The sequence below is a fragment of the Suillus subaureus genome (assembly GCF_016647635.1).
Source record: "Suillus subaureus strain MN1 chromosome Unknown BJ212scaffold_41, whole genome shotgun sequence".
NCBI classification, from domain to species: domain Eukaryota; kingdom Fungi; phylum Basidiomycota; class Agaricomycetes; order Boletales; family Suillaceae; genus Suillus; species Suillus subaureus.
This window is the reverse complement of record NW_024538597.1, coordinates 290,328-304,011: the sequence shown is the minus strand read 5'-3', so window position 1 is coordinate 304,011 and position 13,684 is coordinate 290,328. Positions and strand designations below refer to the sequence as shown.

At 48.0% G+C, this 13,684-nt stretch overlaps 5 protein-coding genes across 5 annotated transcripts; 3 read left to right on the top strand and 2 right to left on the bottom strand.

Moving 5' to 3' along the window:
* Positions 1-1,916: 1,916 nt before the first annotated feature.
* BJ212DRAFT_1449219 (isoprenoid synthase domain-containing protein) lies at positions 1,917-3,392 on the top strand (the record flags this gene model as incomplete). The annotated part of the gene is made up of 8 exons (XM_041338662.1): positions 1,917-2,050; positions 2,105-2,243; positions 2,300-2,436; positions 2,489-2,536; positions 2,591-2,724; positions 2,781-2,887; positions 3,020-3,263; positions 3,319-3,392. The coding sequence occupies 8 exons, from the start codon at positions 1,917-1,919 to the stop codon at positions 3,390-3,392; spliced, it is 1,017 nt and encodes a 338-aa protein (XP_041188316.1).
* A 2,493-nt stretch (positions 3,393-5,885) lies between these two features.
* Positions 5,886-8,521, top strand: BJ212DRAFT_1385832 (long-chain-fatty-acid-CoA-ligase). The gene is made up of 7 exons (XM_041336819.1): positions 5,886-6,323; positions 6,373-7,026; positions 7,056-7,276; positions 7,328-7,634; positions 7,686-7,719; positions 7,773-8,156; positions 8,209-8,521. Exons 1-7 carry the CDS (start codon positions 5,917-5,919, stop codon positions 8,227-8,229), a joined length of 2,028 nt encoding a protein of 675 aa, XP_041188315.1. The 5' UTR covers positions 5,886-5,916; the 3' UTR covers positions 8,230-8,521.
* On the top strand, positions 8,522-10,159 carry BJ212DRAFT_1385824 (ras family-domain-containing protein). Its single transcript, XM_041336818.1, has 8 exons — positions 8,522-8,744; positions 8,821-8,851; positions 8,914-8,975; positions 9,032-9,038; positions 9,098-9,170; positions 9,231-9,249; positions 9,309-9,401; positions 9,463-10,159. The coding sequence occupies exons 1-8, from the start codon at positions 8,727-8,729 to the stop codon at positions 9,811-9,813; spliced, it is 654 nt and encodes a 217-aa protein (XP_041188314.1). The 5' UTR covers positions 8,522-8,726; the 3' UTR covers positions 9,814-10,159.
* Positions 10,160-11,705: 1,546 nt separating this feature from the next.
* Positions 11,706-12,677, bottom strand: BJ212DRAFT_1590313 (carbonic anhydrase; the record flags this gene model as incomplete). Its single annotated transcript, XM_041342485.1, has 4 exons — positions 12,404-12,677; positions 12,261-12,353; positions 12,138-12,199; positions 11,706-12,097 (listed from the first exon to the last, which is right to left on the bottom strand). The coding sequence occupies exons 1-4, from the start codon at positions 12,517-12,519 to the stop codon at positions 11,706-11,708; spliced, it is 663 nt and encodes a 220-aa protein (XP_041188313.1). The 5' UTR covers positions 12,520-12,677.
* A 457-nt stretch (positions 12,678-13,134) lies between these two features.
* Positions 13,135-13,458, bottom strand: BJ212DRAFT_1281386 (uncharacterized protein; the record flags this gene model as incomplete). Its single annotated transcript, XM_041331615.1, has 2 exons — positions 13,135-13,216; positions 13,277-13,458. The coding sequence occupies 2 exons, from the start codon at positions 13,456-13,458 to the stop codon at positions 13,135-13,137; spliced, it is 264 nt and encodes an 87-aa protein (XP_041188312.1).
* Positions 13,459-13,684: the final 226 nt, after the last annotated feature.

Genomic DNA, 13,684 nt, shown 5'->3' with positions numbered 1-13,684 from the left:
GTCGAAGAAGGGCTTGACCGGATCGGATATGATTTCATATTTCAGTTGCTCAGAGTTCTTCCCGAACTTTCCGCAGTGCTCTTGGCCACAAGTGGTTCGCTGGGCGACGACACCGAAGCAGATGAATGTGGTAAAAACACCTTATTTCCATGAGCGTTTGAACTAATAGATTCATAGATCTGCGGCAGAGACTAAAACATTTCGAGGAAAGGGAGCCTTCATACCGCACACAGACCAACGTTCATTGCTGCTGGCAACTGGACACGCGGTATGCATGCAGACAAACCCCTATGCCGTCTCTAGTACCCTCGATATGAGACCCGTGTCTGGCGGGATACGATGCACATCGTTCGAGCTGAAAATGAACGGATCAAATAACGATAAAACAGAGATGTAAAGGCTAGAAGGGGCAAAAGCATACAACATATTCACGCCGCCAGTCGTTACCGGTCACCCACCGATCGGGATGATGTGGAAGAGGACCAAACGCAGCTTAGTTTGATCACTCTGCTACGGAAGATCTTTACTGACCAGGGCGATGACAGTCGGAATCGGCAAAGGTGTCGAGGTCATCATCAATCTGTATTTTGCTGCCCTGACCCAAAAGACAAGGTGACCATACGGATTTGGCACAGATCGATCTCTGTCCGAGACCCCGAGTCTCGAATCCTGACGCTCGTAATAATCATATCTAATCCTTGTACTCGGGCATCGTCATAGATGACGGCAGGCAGGCCAACTAGTAAGTACCGACGGATGCAAAGCGTGTGTACCCCACATTTTTGGAATCTAAAAATTCAATGCAGCTTGCAGCCTAGAGTGATAATATTATTATCCGTATACATGCGTGGTGCACCGGCGCGCTGTTACACTGGGTCTGTTAGCGACGAGATATTTGGTGCGGCAGGGAGGTCCGACTGGCCGCCGACCGAGCTTCATGTATATTCCGGTATATTTGCCCAGTGGGAAATCGGCATTCGGAACAATGGTTCGATTGGTACAGTCACAGCAACTTCCGAAGACGAGTCTCGACGTTATGGACCTCTGAGATCAGAGTGCTTCGTCGTCTGGTATTAGTGTGAAGATTGCACTACTAGTACTTGTTCACCGAAAAGAAGGCTCTAAAACCACGCTGGCGGCACGTTGCTGCCTCGTGTTCTTCTCATGCCGTTCACACATCGTTAATGAAAGTCTGGTCGGTTGGCGCTGTCCCTTGTCTTTCTCGCTATAATGCGGCGCAAAGCACAACCGAGCACTTGTCAGCATCCGCGCTTCAAGTTGCAGAAGTCGGACCCACACTTCTATTCCCGTCACCAACCCTTAGATCTAGATTCCTTGCCAGGTGACAACACTACACAATGCGAAGGAGAGTCAGGTCGCCGATCTCCTTTAATCCATCAAGGAGATCAAAGAATGAGATAAAGCATCTTGCATTACAAGACAACGTGAACCTAGACGTCCCGGGTCAAACGTCGTAGACATTTTCGGTGAGTCGTTCCGTGCCCCTCGCAATCAAAGATATCTCAGAATTTCCTCATCCATCCTCGTTTGAGCACCACTCAAACCAGTTAGAACCAGCTGACATGTCAGCAGGCTTTACACTCTTCTTATCTCCAAGACACCGACCAGTTGCCGATTTTCGAAATCAATCAAGGGTGCCAATGGGTCATCCTTCACGTGTATATGTTTCGTGATATACTAGCGACGATGATGCATGTGGGCGTCGCCTCCTCAATTTATGTCTTTTTTATACACTTTCGTTTAAGTCCAGCTTCGGATAGGACTGATGAAGACCCCTCCCTTTCAGTTTTAAATAAGAAGGGCCAGATCTTCTCTCCTCCTCCATTGTAACCCAAGCACCCATTCTCAGCAAGTCTGAGCTGTATATTCTGTGCAACACTGTTCCCATAATCATCATGCAACGATACGAATCCCTTCCGCCGCAATTTTACCTTCAGGATCTGGCCGCCATCACTGGCCGGGTCTGCGAGCTCAGAGTCAATCCCCACCAGGCCGAGGCCGACCGTGCAGCGCGTTCATGGTTTAACCAGTGTGTATCATTCGCTGTCCATGACTTATACTTTGCTCTAACACAAAATTTTAGAATAAGTGTGTACAACGATAGGAACAAGTCAAAGTTCCTCAACTACGGCAAATTCGATCTCTTTGCTGCATTAAGCTTTCCAGATGCTGACTCCATGCATCTTGAGACTTGTATCATGTTCTTTTTTTGGGCTTTTTCGGTGCACAAGCTAGTCGTGATTCATGTAGTTCTATCAACTCACATTCTGAATTTTAGACCGACGATCTTTCTGATGAAGGCGACCTCCAGTCAAAACCTGACGCAGTGCAAGCTGGACACGACATCTCCGTTAGTGTTTACACAAACCCAGACAGTTCCCGCCCACAATATCCATATGCTGCAATGCTGTACGAGTATGTGTTCTTGTTGCTAGAACCTGTGACGTAACTGATGCGTGTTATCTAGCTTGCTAACGCGATTTCGTGGGACATCTACCGTTGGAGCCTACCATCGGCAAGTCAACGCTGTAATTTAAGGACTTGTATTCTGATGCGGAAGCCCGTTCAGGTTCATTAGGGCATTTGAGGCATGGAGTAGCTCTCAAGTAACACAATCTCGCAACCGTTCTCAAGATCGAATGCCCTCGGTTGACGAATTCGTTCTCATGCGTCGTGCGACTATCGGCGGCGCTCTTGTTGAAGGTGAGAATATTTCGCATCCCCCTCGGTCTTACATGTTGCTGAAAGTGTCACTTTAGCTATGATCGAGTATTCTCTTGACCTGGATCTTCCAGACGTTGTCTTTGAAAGTCCCATCATCAAAGCGATGTCAGACGCGACAACCGACCTTATGACATGGCCAAACGTTTGTTATTCATTCATTTGATCTTTTGACTTCCAGGCTCACACTTCCTCTTGGAACAGGACCTTTGTTCTTTTAATGTGAGGAAAACTATATTGACCACTAGATCATACTGACTTGTTTATCCCTCTTCAGAAAGAGCAAGCTGACGGCGATTACCAAAACCTTGTCTTCTGTATCATGCATGAACGCGATGTCGGCTTGCAGGAAGCCATTAACATCCTCACCGACATGTTAAATCAACGCGTGGATGACTATATTAAGTTCAAGAGCCAGCTTCCATCGTTCGGTGCCGACGTGGATGCCGAGCTGGAAAGATACCTTCATGCGCTGGAAAACTTCGTGCAGGGGACCGTTCTGTGGTATTACCTCAGCCCGAGTAAGTGCCGAGTCTCACCTTCTTGACAGCAAGCTTGACACGGTCTGTTGTACAGGGTACTTCCGCGGCGTTGATGTCACAAATCGCGAGAACCTCGTTGTGCCACTTTTCGAGAAAGGTGCATTCTAATGCATGGCGTTCTGTGATATCTTGTTTTATTTTGTAAATAATTGCTTATTACGCGGAGTTTTTGATGACACATCTAATGTTGTTGTTGTACTAAGTACTATACGTATCCTGGAACTAGCACTCAATTAATGGCCTGTTTGTTTATGTTCAGTGGCCAGTCTGAAGTCTAGACGTTTTATGAGCCAATATATCGCATAAATGTTGTTGCATGACTGCACGGCAGCTGCCAAATGTTGCTGTCAACTACCACAGTACCGCATCTGGAACACCATTTCAAGGTTGAATCTTCATAATCTAATCATCGCCAAGAAATGACTGTGACGGTATTAGAAGAGAACTGTCATCGTCGTACCACTTCCACGATATCTCGCACTTGAGCTGCCCAAATCTCACTGAACATTAAAGGACATGGCATCAATTGGTCATGTGGTTCGGTTGGCGATTTAAGCAGAACAACTCGGTTACACTGAATCAGACTAGTAACTAAGGATATGATATCAACTGAGTAAGTGCTAGCTAGTAGCAGCTAACACCGTGACCGAATATCTGATCGAGGATAACGTACTACTGATCTGAGTTATGTCATGACTTCTGCCGCGTGATAATTCTGTCAGTTCTGGGGTCTTTGAGCTGTTCTTGAGGATCTAAAAGGGACTGCTTAATGCAAGCTCATAGTATGTAAAAGACTGGCAGGCAAGGGCCTGGCGTAGCTGATATATCTACTTCTGTGAATTGGTCATTCAAAAATATTACCTTTCTCCTGCTAGACCTGGGAAGTTTTCTGAGAGTTCACCCTTAAGCTTTCGGTCTCCCCAACGCTCACGCGACTCGGCAGGTGATTGAGAAATATGGCGTCTCTTGGTATGTATCACACTCTCACTTTCATTACCGCATCGGCCAACTTAGCGGGTCTGAGGTCTCCGTTTTCTAGTCCCAGAAAACTAGTCCTGACCACTAATGGATGACATCGATGACTTCCCGCAGCGATAAGAACAGTGTTCTAGATGAGTCTCAGTGTCAACATGCCGCTGTCTTTTGCAAGTCCGCACGTACAAACTGACCCAATGACTGAGTTTTAGATTGATATCTAGAAGAGTGCTTTTCTTGCTTGTCGGCGTTCACGGCGTCGCGCGATTCTTCGGCTCCTGAAAAATGACTGCACCAAGTGCAGCAGCTATCTGTGCCTCCAGAACTCGATTTCGTCGTCCTCCACCGGTTCAAGCAGTTTGATATAGCTGGTGTAGATCCGTGTCGTCGTCGTCGTCCATGATCAAGGTTTAGAACATGTACGTAGAATCTAGATATAATTGGTCTGCGGCTTGGAACATGTCCTATATGTTGATGCCTACTGTCTCCGACGAACAAGGTTTGAAACAATATCTAGGATTCTAAACGCTGCTCCATCGAATAGTCATATTGTTGCGTCCACTGATGTGGCATTCTTGTATAAAAAGGGGCCTGCCATCTTCATCGTCTGATAAGGGTCGGAGATCGTTCTCCAGCAGAAAAATGTCATAGTTCAAATTTCTTTCACACAGCCAGGCAAAAATTATGTCCGTCCAGGATGACATTCTTATGGCATCTACAGAACCACGTTATATTGCTCGCGCTCAGTGTCCTGAAAACGATTCTGTATCGGGTTCAGTGTACTGTCTAAAGCGGTGTCTCAAGTGAGTCTCCAATCCATCCCCCCAGGGTTTTTCCTCCCATCTACTCTCTCTTTCAAAGCACTGATTTTCTAATAAATCAAGATGATCGAGGGGTTTAAGTTGCCAAGGCTCAAGTTCAGGAGCCAGTCAGCAGATTTCTTGCCGGTCAGTAGTACATCCTCTGGTACTTCCCCCCAGTAATTACTGGGTCCCAGACACCCTGATGCTACTTAGCCATTGCGATGTGTACAGCTTGGGTATATTGGTACCTCAGTAGAAGGATGAACGAATTAGACCACAACTCAAGGTGCAAGAATAGAGCGATGTGATAAGTGTTGGACTTGCCAGTGGTTTATTCAACAAACATAGATCCTGAGTTCAGACGGGCCCCCGTATTCTCCCCTAAATGCGACCTGAGACAAATCTCATCGCATGTCTTACCTGCGAAATACTCGAGAACAGCCTAGGTTCCACGACCATGCAGAGATGTACTACTGTGCGATAGTTAGTACACTCACATCATGACGATTGTCTGGAGAAGTCGTCTGCAACTGATCGAGATGGAGGGCCAGGCACACACGGGTATAAAATTGCGGTTAGAGCCCCTCGTCTCATCAGAAAATAAGTGCTCGTGCCGAAGGACCCCAAGGAGAGATAGTTTCGCCCGAGATTTCGTCAAACGAGCACGATTTGAATTTGGAGGCAGCTTCTCCGTCAGACCGTTTTCCAAACTCCGCTAGGCCGACCTTCGCAGCTGACGAATCACCAATGTCTTCCGGTTGGAGCCGAGTAAGGTGTCACGTGGGTAATATACTTGGCGTGGGGTAGTCGCACTAGTGTAGTACTAGTACTTGTGCTGAAGCAAGCGATCCATCATGACCTCCAAACGCAACTACTTTGGTCAAGGCTCTGTCGTGGTTGACACTGAGGATGGCAATCCAGTTCGACGCCTGGCAATTACTTCTGACAACCTCGTAACTCAACCATTCGAGGGCATCGACATCATTCCCGATGTCATCGACTACGCCGCCCGAACACATGGCATGAAAGATGCTGTGGGCTGGCGTGATATTATCGATATCCACGAGGAGCAGAAGGAAGTAAAGAAGATGGTTAATGGAAAGGAAATCACTGAGAAGAAGACCTGGAAGTATTTCCAGCTCAGTGACTACAAATATCTCAGTTTTCTGGACGTCCAAGAGCGAGTTTCAGCTCTTGCACGAGGCCTTGTTCACCATCAAATCACGAAGGACGACATATTCAATATCTATGCTCAGACGAGGTATGCTTGATTTGCTGCGGGAAAACCTTATGGCTGACGCGTAGCATAGCGGCAACTGGCAGCTCATGTCTCATGCATGCACAACAATTGGAGTTCCTGTGGCCACTGCTTACGATACCCTTGGCGAATCTGGGCTCACGCATTCATTGAACGAGCCTAACTGTGTTGGTATTTTCACTAATGCTGACCTCCTCACGACCCTGAAGAATGTCCTGCCTAATACCCCATCGGTCAGGTTCATAGTCTATGACGGTGACGCCAAGTCATCACTTCTCGATGATATCCGCAACGTCAGGGAAAACGTAGTCATTCTCTCCATTGACGAACTGCGTGAGGTTGGCGCGGAGCAATCCAAGGAGGGTCTGAAGGAGCGAAGACCATCCAAAGACGACGTGGCCCTGATTATGTATACCAGCGGCACTACCGGGGCTCCTAAGGGTGTGGTACTCACTCACGGCAACGTCATTGCCTCTGTCGGTGCTGTGTACACGCTTCTTGGCCACCATTTTACTACCGACGACACTTTCCTGGCGTATCTCCCGCTCGCTCACATCCTTGAATACATTGTGGAGCTTATTTTATTCTTCGTCGGCATGAAGACAGGCTACGGTCGCGTGAAGACCCTTACAGATGCATCCGTACGCCAATGCAAGGGAGACATTGTTACGTTTCGCCCAAGCATCATGGTTGGCGTGCCTGCTGTGTGGGAGCTGATCCGTAAGGGATTACCAGCAAGGTTAACGCCAGTGGCTTCCTGAAGAAGACCATCTTCAACGGGGCGATGGCGGCCAAGAAGGCTGAAGTTCCTGGCCTTAGCCAGTTGGCAGATATTGTGCTTAATAACGTCAAGCAAGCCACCGGAGGACGGCTCCGTCTCGCATTGAGTGGTGGCGCTGCTCTTAGCAAAGAAACTCAGGAGTTCTTGTCTATTGCACTCGTCACTATGCTCCAAGGTCCGTAACTTCCCAAGCCGATTTGCAATATATTGACGTAATTGAGGGCAGGTTACGGTATGACTGAGTCTTGTGGGATGTGCGCCATCTTGCCCCCTGAACTTATGCAATATCGCTCGGTTGGACTGCCTGTTCCTTCAGCTGAGATAAAGCTCCTGGATGTCCCTGAAGCGGGCTACAAGTCGACTAACAATCCTCCCCAGGGAGAAGTTTGTATCAGGGGTCCGTCAGTCACCAAAGGATACTACAAGCGGGACGACCTCAACAACGATGAGTCGATCTTCACTAAGGATGGTTGGCTTAGGACTGGTGATGTCGGTCAGTGGAACGCCGATGGAACTCTTTCTCTGATTGACAGGTAATCTGACCTCCCGGACAATCTTCTTCGTCTGATATACATTCATTTCAGGATTAAGAATCTCATCAAGCTGCAAGGTGGCGAGGTGTGTTAAGTTGTCTTCTACTGCCACAGGTCTCCTGATCTACTGCTTTTCAGTACATAGCCCTTGAACAACTTGAATCGACGTACAAGTCATGCTACCTTGTGGCAAACATCTGTGTATACGCAGATGCTGAAGCCAAACAACCTATTGGTATCATCATTCCTCATGAGGCAAATCTGCGTCATGCTCTCGAAGCCAAGTCCAACCCCGCAGATGCGAGCGCTGAGTTATCAGACTTATGCACCAATAAAGTGGTGCAAGATCTCATCCTCAAGGAGTGCAATGCTATCGGGAAAAAGAATGGCTTCAAACCGATGGAGATTCTAGAAGCCGTTATTCTGACGTCAGAGGAGTGGACGCCCGAAAGCGGCCTCGTTACCGCAGCACAGAAGGTACAACGCTCCAAGGTTGCGAAGAAATTTGAGAAGGAGATTAAGGTGAGCTTCGACCTTTAAGCTCTCGGTCTTGCGTTGACGACAGCTATAATAGGCAACATATGCTGCCCAGTGATTTCATGTAATTTGGTTGACCAACTACTTGTGTTTTGATTTCTCGATTCACCCGAGTCTTGGACAATTCTACATATTGTACATATTGTATGTTTTAGTTAGATTTGTAGCATGATAGGCTATGTACAGTCCGTTTTCGCTTCTACGGATTTTGCTGGGTGCTATGTATAGTACTAGTGTGAGTAGTATTTGGCTGCGGTTCCTCTGCAATTGGGTTTTGTATGGTCAGACTAGAGGATGCGGTGCTGTGATGGCTTATATAAGTGGTCCCAACCCGCGCGCAAGAAGCCAGCGGTCAAACGCAGTCACCGTGTTCTTCTGCTTCTCACCTCTCTTCTTTACCTGGGCTTCATTCTCATCACAATACTCATTATACACTTTTTTGTTCTCTAACGCTCCTTGTAATTGTTGATTTTCATCTCGGCTAGCTAGCGCGCAGGCTTGCCTCCGTCTTCCATTAGTCCGAATAATCTGACCGCTCACAGCCCAGCAACATTTATGTCGTCCCAAAACGCGGTATGCATATTTTATTCCTCTGCTCGACTATTGGTTCGCAAGTCTCACATTCCGGCGCTTTGTTTGCCTCGCGTAGATTCGCAGAAAACTGGTCATCGTCGGTGACGGCACGTAACCGCAGCCCTTTGTTTCTGGACATGCCCGGCTGAACTTAGGCTACCACTCACAGGTGCTTGTGGGAAGACTTCCCTCCTATGCTCTTTTGCACTGGGAGAATTTCCAAAGGAATATGTGAGTCCCTAGACACCGTTGTGGCATGTGCCTACTGAGCATAACTCAATCTCAAGCAACCGAGTAAGCTCTCTTTGGAGAGGCACGTCGTCCGGCATTTGCTCACCCATTGATGCCCTCAGCTATATTTGAAAACTACGTCGCAGAAATCAGGCTAGACGGTAAACCTGTGCAATTGGCACTTTGGGATACTGCGTTTGTGTCTTCTCTTCTTGCACTAGACTTCTCTTGTATCTAACTAATTGTGTCACGCAGGGGGCAAGAAGAGTATGAAGTAAGATATTGATATTTCATCTCCGGGTCTTTCCGCTTGCTCATCACCCCCTGCGTCAGCGTTTACGACCACTGTCCTACTCCAAGTCACATGTTATTTTAATTGCTTTTGCTATCGACACCCCAGATTCTCTGGATAACGTATCTGTAAAAGTAGGTTTATATCGACACGTTTTCTTGGCGCGCGTGTCGATCCCTGATCCGTCCTGTCTAGTGGATCGAAGAAGTTCGGAGCATATGTGGCCCAACTATCCCAATTCTACTCGTTGGGTGTAAAGCCGACCTGCGTCCATCCCCGAATTCTCCTGATATTGGCAACTTTGTCTCGCGTGCTGAAGCTGAACGCGTGTCATCTATGATTGGTGCGCGCGCTTACAAGGAGTGCTCTGCCCTCAAGATTGAGGGTGTAGATGATGTTTTCGAGGCTGCCACTCGAGCAAGCATGCTTATGAGGGAGGGCGTGCCTTCCTCTGCTCATCACCGAAGGAAGAGCAGTGGGCGTAGTGGTGAAGCATCTAACGGAGACTCGACTGGTGGCAGCTGGAAATGTTGCGTTGTCTGCTGATAACCGCACTTACCCGCGTTCATTTCGGGCTTATACATAGCTCTCTTCGGATGCACCCTATGGACTAGCTTCAGCTCTCGCACATACGTGATATGACGCGTTGTTCTCGCTTTGATTTCGATCTGGAGCTAACTTGTTCACATTGCCCCCACCTTTCCCAAGTAGTCTGCTAATATCACAGGATCTCATTTGTCTGATTTTTGTTCAATGCATAGCATAGTTTTCTTTTTCGTTCGTTCGACGTTCGCTTTGTACGCCATGTCAAAGCTAAGTCTTGGACTAGGTTCATGTTTAGACTGCGGATCGTACATAGCATCTTATACATGCGATATCTGCACACTGGGCAAGCTGGATAAATTGGTCGAACAGAGGCCAAGTAAGGTGAAATTGTACACGTGGATCTAAAAGCCTGGAACAATTGACTCCGACTTGTGTCAACCCGCATGGCGACCTCGGCTTCAACGACCTTGGCCACCACATCTGGTCGAGGGTTCGAACGAGTTAAGTGAGGGGGGGTCAACCAGCGGCGTGAGTGAGTCGTGGGGCTCGGGGGCCGCGGCAGCAGATATAGCTGCTTTGGCACCTCCACAGACGCTGTGACCGACTGGAACAACTAATGGAAGCGTATACCCACTAGAGGGGCGGCCGAAGCATTATCATGAGAATTATAAGAGACTAACCGTGTTCGACACCAACTGCTTTGACACCATAGGTCAGGACGGAGTGAGCGTTGTTATCGAGCTTGTGGAATTAGCTGTAGAGATAGCGAGTATCTAGAGTTAAATGAATGATTAATACGTACTTCAAGTTGGCGATGTTCTCGTGTGTAAAGATGGCGCCAGGCATGGATTCGATGATGACAGAGGCCGGCACTCGCGAGTCAGCAGCTAATCCAACGAACAGGCGGTCAGCGCGCACTAATTTATGCCCCATCATGACTAGAAGACTTTGATCATTCGGAGTCATTCCTTCGACGTTCCATGCAGCTATCCTAGAATAAGTTATTCAGGCCTCGTCATCGTAGCTAGAAGGCTTACACAGACTGATGCTGACCACCTGATGGAATACATGGCAAATTTAAACCTATGATTCTGAACAGGAAAGACTCTGGCGGCGGCGCCCGCCTATGCAGTACAACGCTCAAGTATATGCTTATTTAAAGCAGTATCCCTCTGAAATTGCGAAAACTGCGGCACGCTGCGAGAAATCAGGGTTATTTTCCTACACATTATTTTCAGTATGAGCAAGTCGTGAATGTAACTGCAGTATACCTATGTAGATGTAGGATGTGGAGTAAACCACAACATCCAAATATTTTGCTGTCGGATCCCGATTTGATGCATCTGGGTTTCTATCAATTGATTTCTGCCAACCACGTTGGAAAGATCCGAAGGAGCAAGTAGTAGTGCCTCCTGCTGTGCATGTCGAAGTGGGACGGCTTCTTAGGATAACCGGTCTCGACTCGGACGCCGAGCTGTCAAAGAAGTTCCATCTGATTATTTAAACTGGGCGCTGGAACTATCATTACCTCAGGGTCTGGAAGAAAGGTTGTTGCGAAAAGTCTGTTGCCACACTTTCATTGACTGTGGGCATCACAGTACAGTAGGTCGCATTCTTCATTTCTTCATGAGCAGCGATTCAGAAATCTTGATGAGACAATTACGTGCATGATGGGAAAACGAAAGAGGCAATGTTTGACTTTGAACTTTGAAATAATTCTTTAGCTGCACGTATACTTTAGAAATAATATCTACCACACCCTTGACGTGTACAGTCATTCTAAAGGAAATCTAGTAAAGAACGCGTCGAAAAATTGGAAATTTGTCGCAAAGGCTTGGAGCTTGTACTGCCAGTGCTAGTATAAAAATGGGAAGAGCCGTCAACTGTTCTCGTCACGCTTGAGCTTCCCGATAGACGAGCTCATCGATGCGTCCACGGGAGAGGTCGTACATCCATCCATGCACAGTGACTTTCTTGGCATTGGGGTCTGCCCACGCAGTGGTGATCGGTTCCGACTTGCAGATATTATCGACCTGCATCATGATATTGGTTTCAACGACCTTGTCCAACGCTTCACTTTCAGAGCACGCGGAGAGGTCGAGGGATTGAACGCGCGCGATGAGGGGGCTTAGCCAGCGCGTGAGTGGAATGTCGGGTTGGGACGCGCCGGTGTCGGCGGCTGCATCTTTGGCTGCTTTCAGGCAAGCAGCAGCACCTCCGCAGTGGGTATGACCGACGAGGACGACTGTTAACGACGTATACCCGTTAGAGGAAGAATCGAAACCTCATCATGAGAATAGTGAGAAACTCGCCGTGTTCAACACCGACTACTTTGACAGCGTAAATGAGGACTGAGAGTGCGCTATCGTCGTTGAGGTGGAATTGGCTGCAGGGATGGTTGTGAGCTCCATAGCCTTAGAGTTCAATAAATTGCTGTTTATACGTACTTGGCGATGTTTCTGTGCACAAAGATATCGCCAGGCCTAGAAGCTGTGATGACGGATTCCGGCACTCGCGAGTCAGAGCAGCCAATCCAAAGAATCTGAAATGATCTTCGTAAATGGGGTTAAATGGGTCGTATGATGGGCATACCTTGGGGCTCTGGCCGGTGGCCGTCTGAGTAAAAAAATTGGATGTGTCCTTGATTACACTTTGCGCCCACTCCTCATTGGCGTTGAGTAGGGTTTCGATGGACTCGTGAGACATGCTGCGGAGAGTGAGAGGCGAAGAGGTTTCGGAGGGCGGTCGGACCACAGACTCGGACGTATATGGCGCTAAGGATAAGCGACTTGTGCTCTTACTATATCACGTTGGCTGGCACTGCTGACTAGATGATCACCGGACAAACAACAAGGAAAGATAAGTTCCACAAGTAATTTATTCTACTGATTTTAGTCTACTGATATATGCTCTGGTATAGCTGTACTTATAACTACGCGATTTGATCCCGTTGTTGCGTTGATTTTCGGGTCAGTCAATCTCCAATAGCCTCCAGAGTGACCAAAGCTCGTCCAGCAAGCCGAGTCCTTCCAACATTTCCATATTTGATGGACCAAAGCTATCATAAGGTCCGCATCCTTCCTCCTGCATGCTCAGAGCCCATCTTGAGGGATACCAACAAATATGCGAACAGCTTCTCGCTTGGCATCAGTGTCTCCTTTGATGGGCAGACCATAAGCCTTGAGAATAGCCTCGTAGCGCTCCTCTAAATGACACCATGCAATCAGCGGGCCATTTCATAGCCCAGGAATAAAACTCCACTGACTTGTAATATGCTCGAATTCTCCCCTAGTAGCAGGGAAGTTCGGCGGTGGCTTGCCATCAGTTTCCAACAGGTGCCTTGAGACCCATCTTCAAAACTGTACACCGAGAGTTGTTCAAACGCGCAGGAAGTCGCTGTTGGCTGTGATAGACAGATAAGGTACGTCAGCCTCCATATAGTTCATCTAGAATACTAACGCACTCAATTTCCACAATCTTCTTGAGTGCCTCGATCTTCTTGTCCAACTCTTCCAACGCAGGTCCCTTATCCGTGTTCAGCTCCGTAAACTGCTCTTTCAAAGCAGCAAACTCAGCCGCGAGGCGATCTTGTGTGCTCTCAATCGACGCGAGTTTCGACTTGAGCAACGCAAACTCAGCCGTCATGTCATTGCCGCTGAATGCTGTGGAAGGAACAAGTGCGAGTGCTTGTGACGCAGCTGCTATCTGGTCTGCCATCGCTGAGAATGATGCAGAGAGACGGTGTGGCCACAGTGGCGCATTCAAGCTAGCGTAGTCAAAGATGGACTTGCCAGTGAGACGTCGATAGTCGGCGCCGACGACCCAGTGCGGGACTCTCCCGAATAATGGCCGTTTGGCGACTGAGGTTCCC